General features: G+C 38.7%; 2 protein-coding genes across 3 annotated transcripts; one reads left to right on the top strand and one right to left on the bottom strand.

Moving 5' to 3' along the window:
• Window positions 1–1,060: 1,060 nt before the first annotated feature.
• LOC121759912 (translocon-associated protein subunit beta-like) lies at window positions 1,061–3,238 on the top strand. Its single transcript, XM_042155487.1, has 6 exons — window positions 1,061–1,325; window positions 1,933–2,031; window positions 2,130–2,238; window positions 2,323–2,394; window positions 2,520–2,525; window positions 2,933–3,238. Exons 1-6 carry the CDS (start codon window positions 1,144–1,146, stop codon window positions 3,044–3,046), a joined length of 582 nt encoding a protein of 193 aa, XP_042011421.1. The 5' UTR covers window positions 1,061–1,143; the 3' UTR covers window positions 3,047–3,238.
• A 686-nt stretch (window positions 3,239–3,924) lies between these two features.
• LOC121762335 (protein AUXIN SIGNALING F-BOX 2-like) lies at window positions 3,925–6,996 on the bottom strand. Of its 2 annotated transcripts, XM_042158181.1 has the most exons (4): window positions 6,569–6,996; window positions 5,891–6,400; window positions 4,967–5,462; window positions 3,925–4,888 (listed from the first exon to the last, which is right to left on the bottom strand). In XM_042158181.1, exons 2-4 carry the CDS (start codon window positions 6,361–6,363, stop codon window positions 4,106–4,108), a joined length of 1,752 nt encoding a protein of 583 aa, XP_042014115.1. In that variant the 5' UTR covers window positions 6,364–6,400; window positions 6,569–6,996; the 3' UTR covers window positions 3,925–4,105. The 2 variants fall into 2 exon arrangements, with proteins under 2 accessions (XP_042014115.1, XP_042014114.1); XM_042158180.1 differs by having other exon boundaries at window positions 5,891–6,995.
• Between the last annotated feature and the right edge of the window lie 13,533 nt (window positions 6,997–20,529).

Raw genomic sequence — 20,529 nt, 5'->3', positions numbered from 1 at the left:
ACTCTCTCTTCATTAACTGACAAAACAACACTACATAAACTCTCGTACCGATTTCCAAATGTTTCATTTTAAGTGGGACGGAGGGAGTAAATCGTAATATCAATCTGATGAATCATAACTATCAATACACGTAATCGGAAATATCAGTGCACATTTACTTTATGATTAACTTATTTGTGTTATCCATATTATGTTATGTTTACATACACGTATCAATACAATTATTCTTAGGTAGTATATCAGTGAACACAATTATATACTCCAATATCATAAGTGAATATATCAATATATCAATCCATCAGATTTATATACAAATTTCACAGACTTAATTATTGGGACGTGTGCCTATCATCACATGATCAATTCTGAGAGCTTGTAGAGGATGCATATATAGATCCGACTTGACTAGAACGCACACAAAGATCTATACAAGCTTGATTCAAACCATCGAGAAAATTGCCAAGAAATTTCATCGATGTAACCAAGCAACTGAGGTGTGCCGGGCATCTGAGCGGGACGTCCCCAGCGGATGTGAGGTATCCGCGGCCTTCCGGCGGCGTCCGCCATTGTAGTGTCACGACGGACGTCCCGATTTTTTATTTTTAAATAATTATGTATGATTTTTATTATTTAAATAAAATCGATGCATTTTCCCCGTATTCGTGTCGAAATTTTAATTTCATAAATTGCATATTTGTGAATTTTTATTATTGTGGATGCCCGCCGGGATGTTCTTAGGGATGTCCGCTATTGTGCAGTGGGATGTCCTTATGACATGGCAGTACAGTGGGATATCCTTATGACGTGGCAGGAGGTGTTTTTTTGGTGTCAGTTGGGATATCCATCCGTCCCCATCGTGGATGCTCTAACAACGAAGATGTCACTGCTTTTCTTCATGAAGGGCAATTAGAATAAAGGGTAAACTAAAGGAAAAAAAGCAACATTAAAATTTAAATCCAATTAGTTCAATGAAGGCCCAAGTGCAACAAGCCCATTTTTTTAATCAACATTAAAAATGTAAATCCAATTTTTAGTTTTCCAGTAGGACACGTTTGGAAGTGAATATTAAAAATTAGCCCTATTTTCCTCGTCAACTCTTCACACATCTCTTCTGCCCTTCAGCTCCACTCCTTCAAAGCAGTAATGGCGAATTCCGATTTCGCCATCCCGATCTTCATTCTCGCCGCTCTGTTACTGGCCGCATCGACGATCGCCAGCTCCCAAGCTCCATTCATCGTCGCCCATAAGAAGGCCTCTCTCACTAGGCTCAAATCCGGCTCCGAACGCGTCTCCGTTTCCATCGATATTTACAATCAAGGATCCGCGTATGTTAAAATCCCCCTTTGCCTTTCAGATCTACGTTTTCTGCGATTCTATTGATTGCAATTCGTTAGATTGCTGTGATTCAGCTCACATGCAAAGTAATTCCATTGATTTAATGTAATTTCTGAGGGGGTTTATTGAAATCAGTGGTTTTTGAGGGGGTTTTATTCATAACTCGGAGGCTAATTTTTGTTCCTAGATTTGTTAGATACTGAAAAATTGGGGTGCGCTTTCCTTTACTGGCAAATGGCAATACATGCAGCTCCCTTTGAATATGATTGGTGTGCTAGTGTAATGTGCAAGCTCTCTTAAATCTTAATCCAGTATAAACAGACTACCAATTGACTTTCGATGATGAGTGCTTGATCTTGATGTTTCCAAATCCATTAGAAACTAAAATGATAATCGCACTATCTGTCTTGATCCATGAGTTTGACTTTAATTATTTGCATTGTTAGTATAGGACAATGAAACTTAGCAGAATGTCACAGTTTCCTACCTGTGTTCATTCTTAAATGAAATAAAACTCCTTCCTGATTCCTATTGCGCTCGCATAATTGGTACCATATCCTACAATGATGTTCTAACACAACTCTTCTGTATGTTTAGGACTGCTTACGACGTTACACTTATTGATGATAACTGGTCTAGTGATGTATTTGGCATTATTGCTGGTAACACTTCAGTCTCATGGGAAAGGCTTGATGCGTAAGTTATTATTGAGTGAAAACGGTATTCCTTGGATTAATTTATACCTGCACTTAGTCTCTTTATTTCATTAACTCACTGTTGCTGTTTATGTTCAGTGGGGTAGTTCTATCACATTCCTTTGAGTTGGAGGCAAAAACGAAAACTGTGTTTTATAGCCCACCAGCTGTAGTAAAATATCGTATTCCTACAAAATCTACCTTACAGGTCTGTCATTTTTAGAAAATTACGCATGTTGTCCTAACATCGAATTTGGAAAGTATGTGTTATTTCCGAACTGTGACCTTTCAGGAGGCATTCTCAACTCCAATCCTACCACTTGAAATCCTAGCTGATAGGCCCCCGGTGAAGAAGCTTGACTGGGTAAGTTGCAAAGAAAATTAGCTCGATAATTTCACTTCTCCTTTTTACTAACTAATACTGTCTCTACTTTTTTTTGTGATCTTTTGGAATGGAATTGTTTTATGGCGGCTCCTGAAATAATTTAGGCAAAGGTGCGTCAAACTTTTACTCCTTGATTGATTCTTTTTATTTGGATTGTCTATCGTTGATTCTGATATCTGAGGTTGTTGCATTGTTTTATCTATATGTGCTTCATTTTATGTTCAAATTTTTCAGCTAAGTCAATCTTATGGCTTCTCCAGAACTTAAAAATAAGAAATATGCTTCCTTTGTTATTTCTTAATACTATATGAAAATTTGTGTGGATTATGAATACATGATCTTGTCAGTAGAGCAAACATTTTATGAGCTACGCCATACTACTATCAGTAATATGAAACACTCTAACTTTTTCCCATAAATACAGAAATCTTATTCCAAAGCAATAAATCTACACAATAATAAGTATGAAACATTCCAATTTCTTTCCCTTGTATTTACTATTTTTTCCCCTTTGCAGAAGCTGCTACAGAAATACGGATCTCTTGTTTCGGTGGTATCAATTGTTGTGTTATTCGTGTACCTGGTGGGGAGTCCATCCAGTGGTGCTAAGGGAAGCAAGAAGAAGCGCTAATTAACTAAGCGATGTGAGATTCCTACATGTTTCAACCTCATCACCCTCTACTCTGTAACAGGTTTTCGGGTTCTGTTTTTTGTTAGTACAATTCCACACTTGTAGCAATAGACATTAGACCCTGAGATAGCTTGGTAGTACATCGGCCTCTCTTGATATTTAGCTATCTATAAAAGCCCTTTTTATCCTTGATGCTTTGCTTTCGTTGAGAGTTCTCAAAGTTACCAGTGGTGGAATGCATCTGCCGGAAATTACGGTTTGTTGATATAGTTTCGTGTCTGAATCGATCGGAGTTTTATGTTATAATCCGTCAAGGCAACCATCGCAATACTACTTATGATAGTGATTATTATGGAATACAGTAGTAGTACTTAGCATTAAAGATTATTCAGGAGTGGTATAGTGAAAAAAATATACTCCTACTATATGTATATTAAGGTACGTTTCACGATTTGAGGACTTAAATGCCAATAAAGTGAGTATTAAAGATCAACAAAATAGCTAAGATACCATGTAGTCTTCCGTTTTTGGCCTTTTAATGAGATATTTAATTTCAAATATAGCCTAGTTGCTGAAAACATTACATTAATTCTAGCAAATTATCAGTTTGATTGCGCGGTGTTCAGCGTTATTGACTAAAACTCTTTATTCTTAGAAATGATCTTAATAAAATTACTAGCTTCTTATCTTAATTTATTGTATATTCAAATCATAATTGTAAAATTCAAACAGCAGGTGCTAAATTTTCTTTGTGCTTAAAACTGCCATTGAAGGCATAAGAGCATTCTTATTTAATAGTCTAGCATAGAATTTGACACCAACACATAACATAAAAGAAATCAATCTTAAAGAAAGGAGACAGATAAAGAGAGGCAATATTTGAGGTGAGAAGTTGATATAAACAAAAGCATGATACAGAGTTTGAAGTCAATTGAATAATCCCCCACCATATACAACAATAAGCCATCAGGGGAACTAGAAAATGCATAAATAGGTAGTGTCTAAATTAAGAACCTAAAGCTACATAATACATAGCAGGAACAGCTCCGGCCACTGCATTTACAGCGTCCGTACAAAATCTGGGGCATCTGTCCGAGGCCCGACAAGAGTCCGGTACAAGTACATCTTCTCCACTCTATCCCTATCATCAAGGCTGGCCTCACCCTCACCTGCACCACCCTCATTCTCACTGATTATCTCAACGTTGAGCCGTGGCATCTTCTCTGCCAGAGTCTTGCAAGCTCCGAGGGTCACTTGACATGAGGACATCCAAAGGGATCGCATTGTTTCGTACTTCCCCATGTCCGATAGAAGTGCCATGTTACCAAACGGGCTGTCTCTGATCTCCAGCTTCTTCAGTTTCTTGCACCCGTTGAGCACGTAGAGCATCCCTTTGTCGCTGTCCCCAGCAAATGCGATTGAGAGCATTTCAAGCCGCTCGGCATACATTCCTATGTAAAGGAAGACTTGATCCGTCAGTAGACCTGAGACTGATAGCCTCGTCAGGCCCTTGCATGACTGGACAATTGCCCCAAAACCTTCATCGAGGGGTTGGTTGGTTGCTGCATCTGGTACAATCGGGTTAAGGGTGCACAGCCGGAAACGGATGAAATTGGGGCAGTTTTTGGCCACTGTGATGAGGGCAGCATTAGTCATCTGCTGACAGAAGTACAAGATTGAGTTCAGCTTCGGGCATCCAGCTGATATAGCAACCAGCCCTTCTTCGGTTACAGCTGCATTTCCCACGCCATAAGGGTCAGATGGGAAGACTCTCAACTCCTGTAGTTCCTTGCATGTGTTGGCCACAACACCGAGTCCTTTGTCTCCAATGGTATCTAATATCTGCATAATCAAAGTCCAATCTTAGGAAAGCGAAACGAGTAGGTACAAAGAAACAAGCTTAACAGAAGAAAAACAAACCCAAAGCCGCTCTATTTTCTTGCAGTGACGAATTAGCTTTGCAAGTTCATTACTGAAGATCCCAGGCGCGTAACTCAAGTTCAACGCTGTCAAACTGGCGCAGATTGGGTAGACAGCGGGCAGACAGCGTCCATTCACATCCAAAAACCCTGAAAAGCTTCTAATCGAATGACAATTCTTCATAGCATTTTTCAGTTTGACGTACGTCTCCGAGTTCGGATCATGTGTGAAGGAACCAGTACCCAAATCATTCAACTGAGGGGCGTGCACTAAAATCTTCTGAAGCACCTCCAGAGGCACTGCATGGTTGAGTCTTAAACTCCTAAGGTTACGACATCTTGCAACCAGTCTTTCAAGAGCAGCAACATTAACCTCTCCTTTGAGGCATGAAAAATTTAAAGAGACCAGAGAGGTACAGCTCTCGGGAAAACAGCTGAGCCAGTGGCCCTTACGATCATCAACTTCATTTTCCTGCAGGTCAAGCTCCCTAAGAAACCTGCCGTGCAAGGTCCAGTCATCAAAAACCGAGAAGCATTACACTCTGACTAACATAGGAACTACTTGATTTATAAGTAATCGAAAACAACCACGAAACCTAGTGCAGGAAGGTACAGTTTTACAAAAGCTACTTCATCCTCTAGGCATAACTCCACAAATATTCTATGGTAAAACATATGCTTGAGGATTATACAATTTCAAAGCTAATCAAGCCATCAAAGTAAATGGTATACTAGTTTATATTCCACACAAAAATCAAGATCACAAAACCGACCAGATTTCAGCGTGGAAAAACTCAAGCTTGCAATTTCCAATTGCTTAAAACAGCAAGAAGACTATTATCAAACCAAATCCAAAAAGATCAAATTTCTAAAAGGGAATTCATCACCTAAAACGGAAGAAGTTAATGGAATTGACGAAACATACTTGCAGTTAGATGCAATGGCAGCAAGGCCATCGGTCGTGTACCCTTCACAGGTGACCAAAACCAAAGACTTGAAATTTGGAAAAGATTTCGCAAGCAGCTCAAGGCTCTCATCCGAGACCACCATCCTCTTCAACCTCAGCTCCTCCAGATTGATTCTGCTCTTCGACATCGCCTCGATCCATGGGTACACGTGGCCGCCCCAATCATGAGGCATCAGATTGAAATCCGCGAAATGAGGCTTCCCTTTCAGGCTCAGCGATCGGAGCCGCGGGAACCTAGCAATCAACCGCTCCGGATTCACTGCGTAGCAGTTGCCGATGAACACCTTCTCACGGCTGAATTTCTCCACGTTGTACCACGATTTGCACACCAGCGACACCGCATTCCGGTCGCGGTGCGACGTCACGAAATCGAACACGTGCTCCAGTACTTCTTCCGGGAAGTAATTCATCACACTCTGAGACAGACACATCTTCTGATTTGGGGATTTTTAATGCCCGTGATGAACCCTAGCGGTTATGACAAAAAGAATTAGTCTTTTAATTTAGCTAATTTCTCGGATCTAATAGAAACAGATCTAAATCGCAGCGTCAATTAGACTTTCGGAGCGGATCTGAGAGAAACAAACAGAAGAAGCACAATTGGGGGAAACAAGGGAGAGAGATTGAAGAAATTACTGTTTTAAGAGGGAGTTATCTTGAGCTCACTCATCATCACCCAAAAATCAAAAGGTGATGATTACTCATTTGAACAGAACGTAAATAAAAAAAAAGGTAAAATATCGATAGACCAAGATCTTCACCACCAAATCGAACTGCCGATTGGAAAAAAATTCCCCAAAAGATGGGTTTTTTAAAGGAAAGATCCAATTTGGAACTAATAAAAAAGTGAAATAGGAGAAGGAAGATTTAGATCCAACGATAAGTGATATCCACCCATCTAGAGGAGAAAGAGGGAACTGCAAAAAAATCCATGGTCACCTCTCGCTCGCTCTCTCTCTCTCGCTCGCTCTCTCTCGCTCTAATAATCTAACCCCATTCAGCTGAAACACACACTCTCATCTCATCAACAGGCAATAGAAAGGCAGAGAGAGAGAAGGGAAATCCACTGTGGGCAGTACCAAACATAGTTGAAGTTTGAATAAGGTTAGGTAGATCAACGGCTGGCATCGAAGGAAGAAGGAATCTTGACCGTAGAAGGGCAATGCGTCTCTTTTTCTCTGGTTTCGATGTGGGCAATCAGCTCTGCGAACTCCATTTTTCAACTTTGTCGATACCGTTGTTTCTTTCTCACGCGCCCAGACAAGCCCATGTGGGGGAATCTACGGCAATTGATGAGCGAGTGCGCGTGTAAGACTTCTCCTCGCGCGTGGGTATCATATTTGCTTTTTATTTGGATTTGTAAGATAATTATTTTGTATGTCAGTGATTTTTTCCGGGGTCCTGAATTTTATTTTATTTTATTTTATTTTATTTTATTTTTGATGGTGGAAAAATTGGTGATCACTGCTTTTTTTTGTTTAAAGTTTGAGAAGCTGCTTGGCTGAAAATCGAGCGTGGTCTAATTTGGTGTGAAAATAAATAGTTTATGTACTTTTATTTGAATTTGGTGAAGTTGACCTAATTTAATCATGTAAATTGCGTGCCAGCTAAATAATTAACTGCCACGTTGAAAAATAATGGTATTAGAATCTTATGAATTGACAACCTAAATCGTACTTAATTGCATTATTATAAATTTATGGAGTAGTAATTAATTGGGAGGAAATAGGGTGAGAAAAATGGTTGAGCGGATTGGATTAATTGAAAATTAATGATTAATCAATCATTTTTAAATAAAAATAAAGTTAATTTTATTTCAACCTTATATTGTACTCCTAGTTTATAATTAAAATCATGTTCATCTATCGAACTATTTGTATATACTGGGGTATTTCTTTTTATCTCCCTACTTTATAGTGATATTAAGAGTTGCTAGAAATTATCGCCACCACTAAAGTTCATGAGGTTTGATATGAGACTTCATATGATTAATAGGGGGTATATTTTATTTTCTAACGCCGATCTCATAAAAAAAATTCTAGATTAGACGTATTTAGTAGTATGTGACAATTTTAAGATGGTGTGAACTGTGAACACACAAGAAAGCTTTTCTTGAAGAGTAATGCATTTGTTTAGAAATGAAATCATATCCCATAATCTTCTCATTCAATGCATAATATTCTCCTTTGATTGTGTAGATGGTTCCGGATCTCTTTCCAACACTCCCCCTCAAGTTAAGTGACGGGATCTCCAAAACTTAACTTGTCCAGTACTTCTTGGAAATTCTTTGCGGAGACGGCCTTAGTCAAGATGTCGGCTAACTGGTCTTCAGATTTCACATATGGGATCTCCACTATCTTCTCTTCAATGTTTTCCTTTATGAAGTGTCGATCAATTTCGACGTGCTTCGTTCTGTCGTGCTGCACTGGATTCTCTGAAATGCTGATTGCAGCTTTGTTATCGCATAGTAGCTTACAAGTCTTCGATGACTCCAATTCCAACTCTCTCATCAATCTTCTAAGCCACAGTATTTCGGTTAAGCCACTTCGAATACCTCTAAATTCAGCTTCGGCGCTTGAGAGTGCCACTACCTTTTGATTTTTACTTCTCCAAGTCACCAAGTTCCCACCAATAAATGTGAAGTATCCTCCAGTGGACCGTCTGTCCATCAGGTTCCCTGCCCAGTCTGCATCAGTATATCCGTGGATGTCTAGGTGCCCATTTTTCCGGAATAGCACTCCATGTCCGACCGTTCCTTTCAAGTATCGTACCACCCTAAGTGCTGCATCCCAATGTTCTTCTTGAGGATTGTGCATGAATTGACTGAGGACTCCCACAGCATAGGCAATGTCTGGTCTCGTATGGGACAAGTAGATGAGTTTCCCAACGAGTCTCTCGTATCTTCCTCGATCCGTAGAGTTCGCACCATTTGTGATTTGGAGCCCATGATTCTGAACTATAGGAGTATCTGCGGGCCTACAGTCCAACATTCCTATTTCTGCCAAGAGATCCAGAATGTACTTGCGTTGGCTGATAAAGATTCCTTTTCCAGATCTAAGTACTTCAATCCCGAGAAAGTACTTGAGGTCACCCAGATTCTTCATTTCGAATTCCACTGCCAGATGTTTCTTTAGTCGTTCTATCTCGGCTTCATTATCCCCTGTGATAATCATATCATCCACATAAATTATCAGGCAAGTGATTTTCTCACCTTCTCGTTTGATGAAGAGTGTGTGGTCGGAGCTGCTTTGTCGATACCCATACTTCTTCATTACTTCGGTGAATCTGCCGAACCATGCTCTTGGGGATTGTTTTAACCCGTATAGAGTTTTCTTCAACTTACATACCTTCTTTCTCCCGAACTCCTCTGAAAAACCTGGTGGGGCCTCCATGTAAATTGGGTCTTTCAATTCTCCATGAAGGAAAGCATTAGTGACATCATACTGATAGAGACGCCAATCTTTATTTGCCGCTATAGATAGAAGTACTCTTACAGTGTTCATTTTGGCAACTGGAGAGAAGGTCTCAGAATAGTCAATACCTTGAGTTTGAGTGTACCCTTTCGCCACCAATCGAGCTTTATACCGTTCAATACTTCCATCTGGTCTCCTCTTGATGGTGAAGACCCATCTGCACCCTACGGTGTGCTTCCCTTCTGGTAGTGGACTGATCTCCCATGTGTGGTTTCTCTGCAAGGCTTTCATCTCAACTAGCATTGCTTCCTTCCAGTGCTTGATTTTTATGGCTTCTTCAAACGTTCGAGGTATCTCCTCCTCGCACAGTGCTGCCTGGAATGCCCTCGCCATTTTGGAGATATTAGCTTCAACAAAGCTTGCTATTGAGTATCTATTTTTCCTTCCTATCCTCTCTGGTGAATATCTCTTGGGAGGAATTCCCCTTGTACTGCGCGGCGGAAGTACATACTGTCCTGTGTCTTGATCAATAGTGGTATCTTCCTCTGTATCAGGGGGGTTAGAAATAACAATCGTATCTTCAGAAGGTGTGCCAGAGATTACCTCGGATTCCGGTACGGTTGGATCAGAGGAACGCGGCGGAAGCGCTGAAGGACTTGTTTCTGTAGACAAATTCGACTCATGGATGGTACCAACTTGCTCTGGTAGGCCCATATCAAAGTGACTTGGCACATGCCACCAAAGGGAGTCGCTTTCTTGGGTCTCCCCCTGTCTCTCACTCTCCCCCTGAGTCCCAAGGTGGTAAAAGAATTTTGTTTCGAGGAAGTTGCAATTCATGGTAACGATAATTTTTTTTGTTTTAGGGTCATAGCACCGATATCCTTTCTGAGTGATCCCATACCCCATAAATACACACTTAATTGCACACGGAGAAAATTTGGTTCTTTCTTGTTTTGGGATGTGTACGTAGACGGTGCAACCAAAAATTTTGGGGGGAAGGGATAAGGCTGCAGGGATTTGTGTCAGGGTAGCCAGATGATCCAAGGGTGTTTTTCGATGTAGTGTTTTTGTAGGGAGGCGGTTGAGAAGGTAAACAGAAGTAGCTACTGCTTCAGGCCAAAAAATTGGTGGAACCTTGGAATCAAAAAGGAGAGCTCTAGTCATTTCGAGGATAATCCTATTTTTCCTCTCTGCTACCCCATTTTGTTCCGGTGTGTGAGGACACGAAGTTTGGTGGATCAACCCATTATCCGTAAAAAACTGAGACATAGAATTGTTCACAAATTCCCCCCCGTTGTCTGACCGTAGGATCCTAATGTTTGTTCGAAATTGGGTTTGGATCATTTTATAAAACATAATAAATTTTTCAACAACCTCCGACTTATGTTTCATAAAATATACCCATGTAGCCCTACTGCAATCATCAACAAATATCACAAAGTATTTAAATCCGGTACCAATAGGTGCCGGTCCCCACACATCAGAATGTACTAAAGAGAAAACAGTCTCAACACGAGTATCATTGGGTTTAAAAGAGTTACGGTGGCTCTTGGCCAAAACACACGATTCACAAGAAAAATCTTTCGGAACAAAAAGTTTGGGAAATAATGATTTCAAATAACCCGGAGATGTATGACCCATTCTTCGGTGCCAGAGCCAAGTCTCCTGATGGGTAGGTCCGTGAGCAAGCATCGCCGTACCATCGTGTCGAGCGATCTCATCTACAAAATAGAGTCCACGACGTTCAGTGCCACGTCCAATAATCTTCCCCGACCGGATATCCTGTAAGAGATAAAAGTTCGGTTGCATCAGTAGGGTACAGTTTAGCTCCTTAGTCACGTGACTAATGGACATCAATTTTTGAGATAAGTTCGGCACATAGAGACAGTTCGTAATTTGCACATTTGGGAATATTTCTATAGTCCCTGCCCCCTCAACTGGAGTCAACCCCCCATTGGCTGTCTGGATATGTGATTTATGGGTTTCATAAAATTTCACAAAATCTCTTTTATCAAAGGTCATGGTATCAGTGGCACCGCAATCAAAAATCCACCTGGTATCATTAAACTCATCATAATCTCGGGTCTCAAAGGCATATGACAGCTTTTCTAGGGGTGCAAATGAATTTTTACATATAATGGGGTCAAAATCGAGGATTTTCCTAGTCTGGGGATTAATTTCATGGACAGGCATACTTTGGGGACTTAATTGCAAGTTCGGGAAAAAATGAGGGTTTAATAGCAAGGGTTTAGAATTAGGATTGAGGTTAATTTCCCCCAATCCTTTACCTCCTTCCTCCGCGTCGCTGCTGTCCATTCTCAACGAAGCCACCATCGCCTCAGCCATTCTCCCTCTGCCACCGTCGCCGCGTCGCCCTCCGCCGGTCTGGAGACCTCCGGCTTCGGGCTTTCGCTCCTGGGGTTGCGCCGTATCTTGGCTTCCTTCCACCCCTGCTCCATCGCGAATTCGCCCCCCATCTGTCCCGATCGCCATTTTTGCCTTTGCTGCCTTCTCCTCTTCCCACCAATCGGGATATCCGATCAATTGAAAACAGGTATCCTTCGTATGCTTGTGCATTCCACAGTGGGAGCACCAAAGTTTCGATTTGTCTGGTTTGGAGTTTCCCCGACGGTTTGGGTTCTGACGTGGTGGCGGTGGTTGGCCGCGGTACTGCTGTTGTGGCTGGCGGTGCTCTCTGGCTCCAAAGCCGAATCCAATTCCCGATGATGAATCGTTTCCAGCGGCGGCAGTGGGTGATTCGGACGCCGGTGACATGATTTTCAATCGAGCTGCCTCCCGCTTCACCCATCCGTACGCCTCATCGACTGAGGGATACGGATCTTCCTTGAGGATTTCACGCCTGATCCAATCGTACTTCTCGTTTAATCCGGTGAGAAATTTGAATAACCTTAACTCGGATTTGATGCTTCGGTATTGAGACACCCCTTTATCGCAGCAGTCGACGGTTTTGTGTGGGCATCGGTCAATGTCCATCCATAATCCATGAAGTTTGCTCCAATATGCTTCCAAGCTTGTATCTCCCTGAACGATTCTACTTGCTTTCTCTCGCAGATCATAGATGAGATACGAGTCGGCTGAACTTGCGAACGTTACGGCGAGCGTATCCCATAGGGACTTCGCCGTCTGATGATGCGCGAAGTCGGCGATGATGTGTGTCTCCATGTTGTCGATGATCCATGAGAAGACTATCAAGTCTATCTCCTCCCAATCGGTGTATCCCTTCTCTCCCGGTCTTGGTGGAGTCGGGGTTCCTGTGATGTGACGGTAGACTCCCCTACCGCCAATGGCCACCTTCATTAGGCGTGCCCACAGTGAGTAGTTCGATCCATTTAACTTGAAAGCGACGGTAACGCTTTTGCTCGATCTGATCTTCTCGGCAATTGGCTCAATTGCATCTTTATTTTCATCGGTCATGTTGGGTGTTGGTTGGTTTCTCGCCGTTTCGGTCGAGAATTGTGTATATTTTCTGGGGCTATGATGATATTTTTCTGAGTCAAATCTGCTCTGATACCATGTAGAAATCGGTAATTGTATTTCTTGATTATTCACAAGAGCGTATTACAAGATATATAGGCTAGAATTATGTCTATACAAGGTAAGATCTTGCCCTAATCAAATCTTCCTAATTAGAGGCAGAGATATCCCGTGATCTTCTCATTCAATGCATAATATTCTCCTTTGATTGTGTAGATGGTTCCGGATCTCTTTCCAACAATATTGAATATGAATTGGGGTTTATCAGTTAGTGGTAATTTGATTAAAAGTTTGGTCTTTTGTCTGAAAATTCAGAAATGGCCTATATTTTACTTTTTAGAAGTTTTCAACAAATAGTTAGTTTTTCCAATCAGTTTCAGCTACAATAGTATATTAAAGCTAATTTAGCTTTTCATAATATTTACTTATTGTATTCAAAATATAGAAATGCGTTGAGTGGGAGGTTTGTGGGCTGGCAAACCTTGTCTAGCATGGGCATTAAAAATATAAATAAAATCATCAGCCCATAACATAATTATCAAAGAAGAGAAGGTAGATTATGTACTCCTACTTGACTTGGATTAGATGGTTTACGTTTGGATTAATGTTTTTAATTTAGTATTTAATTTGATACAAATGTCTTATGCTTATGATGGACTATTATTTTCGAACGTGATTTGTGCGATGAATCTTTTTCGCTTTAATTAGACTAAGATAAAGTGATCTGGTTGAAATGCAATTGCAACAATGTAGTTAGGCAAAAAGAAAGTAGTACTACTATATTAAATTATTGGTAATGCAATATTGGAAGGGCCTCAACTTGCATGTGATTACAAGCAGCAAATTATTGAGAAAAGAAGTGAGTCTAAAAAAGTAATGGTTTAATAAATAAAAATGATAATGATAAATAGAGGCCATCATTTGAAAGAATTGCTCCCCATGTGAACTACCATCTCTATATAATGTCGCAATCTGATCCCACACCTAAATGCCAAACCATTTTGAAATACCTTTTGTTAATTGGCTACATTAAATTTAATTTGTTTCGTCCAGATAATCTATCTATACATATATAAAAGTTGAGTTTTGGGACATTTTGGATAATAATTTTGTATAAGGGAGGTAAATGCAATTAATAAAAACAATTAAATTATCTTTCACTAAAATTCATAAAATTTCGGTACGCACAATTTTAATTCATGCGTCAGTTTCTATCTTCAAATATAAAAATTGATTATGAATTATTGTCATAATTATCCACTCTCTTGACAGTTATAAATACTATAATTGTATTATCAACTCTCTTGACAGTTATGAATTATATTATGAGTCAAAAATACTAATACATAACCTAATCAATGAGTTGGCAATTGTAAATTAATGGCATTCATTCAAAGACCACTATATACGTTTTTTTTCAATAATGCTCATGACTGTACATTTATTATAATAATAATAATAATAATAATAATAATAATAATAATAATAATATAATTTCATAAGTCATGCGAATGATAATTCTTTGATATTTGTAACTCCCAAAATAGGACGACTTCTCAATACTCTACATCTATAAATTTGTAGCATGTGTAAGATTACAATTCACTTTTTCATTGTCTTCCCTTATTGCATTCTAATTTTTAAAAATTATGGAATTCACCTTCCTAAACCGTCTACAACCTAGCAATACTTCGTCATCCATTCGAGTCTGATGCGTGCGTGTTTATGAATTCATGAAACATGGAGAGAAATCCAATGTAATCTCCTTGGAATGTGTTTTCCACGACCGTGTGGTATAAGTGTGTTGTTTCTTATCGTATTACGTTTTTTTAGTTATTTATCTAAAACCATTAATTGTTTAGTTTTTCCATTTGTTGGTCATGATGAGTATATTTTAAAGTTAATGGTTTAGTATTTAGTTTTCAAGGGAAGAAGATGATGGAGGCGTCTGCTGGCGACGTTGCGGTCAACAGCTGGCTAGCGACGGTGGCATAGTCCTAACCAACTACGGCGCATTAGGGTTTTAAATATTAGTAGTAATACGTTGTTTATTTAATACGGTACTTAAAATTGAGCCACCTTAATATTTAGAGTGCAAGTTTTTAGTTATTTTTCATTTTATTTTATTTTATGAAATCAATAGTTAGCAAAAACATAACAAGATTTAAATTGATGATTTGTTGATTGATTGATCATTAATTAATATCAACTCAATTCTTAATTTATGGGATTGGTGGGATTAATGACAATTTAGAATCAAGTTTTGAAATTCAGAGATTAGGCTGAATGGCTGATTAATTAGTAAATTGTTGATTGATTGGTGATGAGAGATTAATGGGGATATCGAATTGTCAATTCATTCTTAAAATATAGGATTAATGGCAAAAGATATTTAGTGCTATCTTCTTAATAAAAAAAAACTAATCACAATTGTCTTTGCTAACTGAATAGTGCCTTGATTTTTCGCAACATACAAAACAAAATTTAAATCAAGCCATTTTACAAATAGTTAATTATATAAATAAATGACTAATTAATTTTGCTATTTATAAGCCTATAATTCATCCTTAATTATGAATTGAGTTTTTATATATGTAGAAGCTTAGTTTGGGAAGAAATAGGATGAATTCCATGAATTACATCATAACAATTTTAAAATTATGCCATAATTTAAGTTTCACTTTTAATGCATAAAGTTAAAAGTATTGTTTCACTTTTTCTCATCTTAATTATGAATTGAATGTATGTATAAAATTCTAAGACCATCCACAACGCGTCTCGCGCCGGGCTCGCGTCTCGTCTCGGAGAGACGAGACCCCCGCGAGACGCATTGCAGCGGCCATCTCGTCTCCAGCTCGCGACCGGCTCGTCGCGTAGCTCGTCTCGGAGAGACACGAGACGAGCTGTCTCGCCACGCGCCCGAGACACGTGGCACGTCCCCATGCGTGCGTGACGCCCACTCGCTGGCCCGCGAGTGGGCGTCGTCACTGATGACGCAATAATTCATTTTTTTTTTAAAAATCGATTTTTAATAAAAAAAAAAATTTTTTTTTCAAACGGTAATATTACCGTTAAATATTTATTTTTATTTTTTAAATTTTTAATTTTTTTACTCTATAAATAATTCTATTCCATACTCATTTCAAACACAAACACACATCTATTCCTCTCAAATCCTCTCTATCACTCCAATTTCCATCTTCAATCAACTCAAACAAATGGATCCTTTTGAGCAAATGCGCCAATTAATGGAACAATCACTCGAAGAAGATCGACGACGAGAGGCGGAGGAAGCCGCACCACCCCCACGACGCTCCCGGAAGTACATCAATCGGAACCGGGAGGAAGCCGCCGCACGGTTAGTACGCGACTACTTCTGCGATAACCCGATTTGGGGAGATACCTATTTCCGTCGCCGTTTCCGCATGCGGAAACCGCTATTTCTCCACATAGCGAATACTTTGGCGGCCAGGGAGGAGTTCTTCCGAGAAGGGTTCGACGCGGTCGGTCGTCCCAGCCACACGACGCTGCAGAAATGTACTGCAGCCATCCGGCAGCTTGCGACTGGACAAACGGCCGACATATTCGACGAATACCTGCACATCGGAGACAGTACTGGGCGCTTGTGCTTGCTCAACTTCTGCAGAGGCGTCCGGGCAGCCTTCAGTGACGAATTTCTCCGGAGGCCAACCACGGAGGATTGTCAGTTCCTCCTCAACCTGCACGAACAAGTGCACGGATTCCCCGGGATGCTTGGCAGTGTCGATTGCATGCACTGGCAATGGAAGAATTGCCCGGTGGCTTGGAGGGGTTCCTACACGAGCGGCCACAAAGGCACCCACCCAACCGTTGTACTCGAGGCCGTTGCCGACTACCGACTTTGGATCTGGCACGCGTACTTCGGGGTCCCTGGCTCGAACAACGACGTAAACGTGCTCCAACAGTCCGACCTCTTTACCGAAGTTTTGGATGGTAAAGCGCCGGCCATCAACTTCGTCGCCAACAACCGACGGTATAAAATGGGGTACTATCTCGCCGACGGCATCTACCCGAAGTGGCCGACCTTCGTGAAGACGTGCGGCAGGCCAGCGAACCCAAAGCAGGCTCTTTTTGCGCAGAAGCAGGAGGCTGCGCGCAAGGATGTGGAGAGGGCGTTCGGGGTTCTCCAAGCGCGCTTCAACATCATCAAAGCCCCGGCTCGTTCGTGGTTCATGGAGAGCATGGTCGACATCATGTATACGTGCATAATCTTGCACAACATGATTGTCCGAGACGAAGGACCCGATGCCGGAAATTGGTTCGACCCCGAATCCCCCGGAAGCTCAACTGCAAGTAGTCCGCCGCGAAGTGGAGCGCATCCATCTATACAAGAACGGTTGGCTATTCGGGCAAGGACACGCGACTCTAGCGCTCACACCCAACTCCAAGAGGATCTAATTGAGCACATTTGGGAAAACTTTGGCGGAGAATATTAAATTATGTCATTTTTATTTTTTTAGAATTTTAATTATGTCTTCGCTTTTTTAATGTTAAGTTGTAATATTGTTTTAATTTTAATAAAGTGTGTTTGTTTAAATTGAATTGGGTTTTAAAAAAAATTATAAATTAAATTGAATGAATAGTAATTAAGAGACGGTATAGAGACGGTTAAGAGACGGAGCGTTGCAGCCTCCGTCTCTTAGTTAAGAGATGGAGGAAAAAAGGACAGTGGGGCCCTCAAATAGTGCTCAAATAGTAGTTAAGAGACGGTTTAAGAGACGGTATAGAGACAGCGCTGTGGATGGCCTAATAAATGTTGGGTACATCAATATGTATAAAGTATACCAATTTACAAAAAGTTAATTATATAAATAAATGACTCACAATTTTTCTATTTATAAACGTATAATAACCCATCTTAATTATGAATCGGATGTTTATATGCATATAGAATGAATTTTGGAAGAAATAACATGAATTTCATTATAATAATTTTAAAATTATGCCATAACTTTTGTTTCGATTTTTATGCATAAAGTTAAAAGTTTCTTTTCAGTTTTTCTCATCTTAATTATGAATTAAATGTACATAACAAATTCTAATAAAAGTTAGGTATAACAATATGCATAAATTACAAATTGCTATTGTTTCACTTATGATTGAAAATCAGGTCATTTTAAAATTATGCTAAGTGTGAGGTTATTTGTTGAAATAAATGTGAAGTTATTTATCTATCTATACATACATAAAAGGGGAGTTTTGGGGGTATTTATGGAATTATCATTTAAGCTTAAATATATAATTTAAATACTACAATCTAGACATTTAAGAATAAAAACTTTCTCACAAAGGTGCGTAGTGTGCAGCTACAAGCGGTCAAATATAATTAAAAAAAATGTGTTTTGTCTCTTCACTTCCACTTGAATAATTTGAAAGGTCACAAGATATAAAGGATATTTATTATTAATTTAATTTACAATAAATAATACTATACCATTGAGTTACTATCAAATCTTCTATAAATATCAATTCTATTAATAAAAAAATACTATTTCAGTAAAGATGTTTATGTACGTCTAATCATGTGGAGTATTATCTTTATCTCCCAGCTATTTAATCTAATTTATTTTTTTTAATTATGTTATTTTACTTTTGATGCTTATCTTATTTTAGTTTCTTATCTTTCCTTTTTATTATTGTATTTTATTCTATTCATTATATTATTGCAAACAATTAAAAAATATATGTGGGCAACTATTTTGTAAAATCTTCACTTATTTTTGCAGGTATACTTTTGCCTTGAGAAATTTGATAACATTTAAATAACGCTTAGTTTTTAATTTTTGAGAAATTAAAAGGTTTTAAAATTTTAAATAATAGGTGTAGAGAGTGAAAAAGTTTTGAGTTATCTTCTATTTTTTGGACTATAAATATATGACATTTGGTAATTTATCCACTCACATATTTTTTTCATCACGTTTTTCACGCCCTCCATATTTTCCAATACTCTTCATATTGTTTAACATGAAGTTATGATATTCTTTTTATTTTTTTCTATTATTAAAGTTTGTTTTAAAGTGATTAACAAAGTAAAATTGAACTGAGACGGTGGGAGGATTTTATTTATATTTGGCTCATTTGTTGGTCATGATGATTATATTTTAACGTTAAGGGTTTAGGATTTAGGTTTCAAGGTTTGGGTTTTTAGCGTATTAGGGTCACTATATTGCAATGTAATGAAGCTCGACTATAATAAAGTATAGTACTAATTTAAATGGATACAGAATACAAAAAAGATTACACACAATTTTGTGACAATATTATTCTGCGTCGGCGCTTTTATACTTCAAAATACAATTTTAAAGAGGTTTGAAAAGCTATCGTCCAATTTTAAAACTTGCAATACTACCAATTTGTTTTCGGAATCAAAATAAAAAGAATATCAAAATATCATGTTAAACAATATGAAGAGTATTGGAAAATATGGAGGGAGTGAAAACGTGATGAAAAAAATATGTGAGTGGATAAATTACCAAATGTCATATATTTATGTGTGATGAAAAACTTGATCTTGTGTTAATCAATTAACAATTTAAAATAGTATGATAAAAAAATATTTCGCCGTGCATCGCACGTGGGTTAAAACTAGTTTATTTAAATCTTCACTTTGTAGTATATAGTATATCATATAAAATCATCTTTCACATTTTTGTTACATCCCTTGTATTCTTTATATCATCCATCCAACTTTGGTTCAATATTTGGTGGGGCACATGAAATTGTATTTATACTAAGGGCATGTTCACTATGGAACAATTGGCTAATTCTTGGTATTATGATTGTTCACAGTACACTAATTAATTGTTGGGGGCCTCCCAAATGGCAGAGGCCCGCACTATAGAAAAGAATTGGGAAGAATTGAGGGAGAATTAAATCTTTCAAAATAGGAAGAATTGGGTTGAAAACTCCACCAAGAATTGGACTTGGAATGAGTCATTGCCCCACCCTTCCACCTCATTATCTTCTCTCTCCTTTTTGGGAGTGGATGGGTAAATTCGTCCTTCCATAATTGTATTAGGTCAAAGTCTTTATTTTGGGTAATTATTTGGATCAATTCTTGGGCCAATTCTAGGATACTAAACAATGCGGAAAAGAATTATTTATGTGGCTAATTATGGCTTCAATTCTTAGAAAATTTAATTCTTCCAAATGTTAGATATGGAAATATTCTACGGTGAACACGCCCTAAGAAAAACTTCATCCGAGAGTCGAGGTTATGGAGAAAATATTATCATGATAGCACCAAATTCAATGAATTTGTGTTCTACTGTGTTAGAAGATCAAACATTTGTCTTGACATGTGAATGCAAAGAGTCAATACTAAAAATAGAGAGTGAGCACAATGTTTCTATACATTTTCAGTTGTCAAGCTAAACAATGCTTCTCCAGAGTCAACAATTTCTCTTAGAATAGAATAGGAGGTGTTTAAGAATGGCAGAGGTAATTTTTTTAATTCTAATCAGCACATTATAACAAATGAATATAGGGTGATTTTCCTGCATAATATCCATCCCAATAAGGTTAACACTGGTTGTAATTCATAACCTTGACAGATTGTATTCATAAAACTTCAACTACTCGCAGATTGTAGAAAAACGCACAAAATAATCCACTTTCCAGAAAATTGAGAAACTCTCCTACTAAACTACA

The sequence above is a fragment of the Salvia splendens genome, chromosome 13 (assembly GCF_004379255.2).
Source record: "Salvia splendens isolate huo1 chromosome 13, SspV2, whole genome shotgun sequence".
In the NCBI taxonomy this organism is placed as follows: domain Eukaryota; kingdom Viridiplantae; phylum Streptophyta; class Magnoliopsida; order Lamiales; family Lamiaceae; genus Salvia; species Salvia splendens.
Note: the sequence above shows the minus strand (reverse complement) of the source record. Positions and strands in the feature narration are given on the sequence as shown.

Bases quoted from the DNA above. Each gene is read 5' to 3' on its own strand.
- LOC121759912 (XM_042155487.1), top strand. From the start codon at position 1,144: ATGGCGAATTCCGATTTCGCCATCCCGATCTTCATTCTCGCCGCTCTG. The intron at 2,032-2,129 runs GTAAGTTATTAT...GTTTATGTTCAG, and splicing joins TCATGGGAAAGGCTTGATGC to TGGGGTAGTTCTATCACATT. The intron at 2,239-2,322 runs GTCTGTCATTTT...GTGACCTTTCAG, and splicing joins CTACAAAATCTACCTTACAG to GAGGCATTCTCAACTCCAAT.
- LOC121762335 (XM_042158181.1), bottom strand. From the start codon at position 6,363: ATGTGTCTGTCTCAGAGTGTGATGAATTACTTCCCGGAAGAAGTACTG. The intron at 5,463-5,890 runs GTATGTTTCGTC...CTTGCACGGCAG, and splicing joins GCCATTGCATCTAACTGCAA to GTTTCTTAGGGAGCTTGACC. The intron at 4,889-4,966 runs GTTTGTTTTTCT...TTGATTATGCAG, and splicing joins AGAAAATAGAGCGGCTTTGG to ATATTAGATACCATTGGAGA.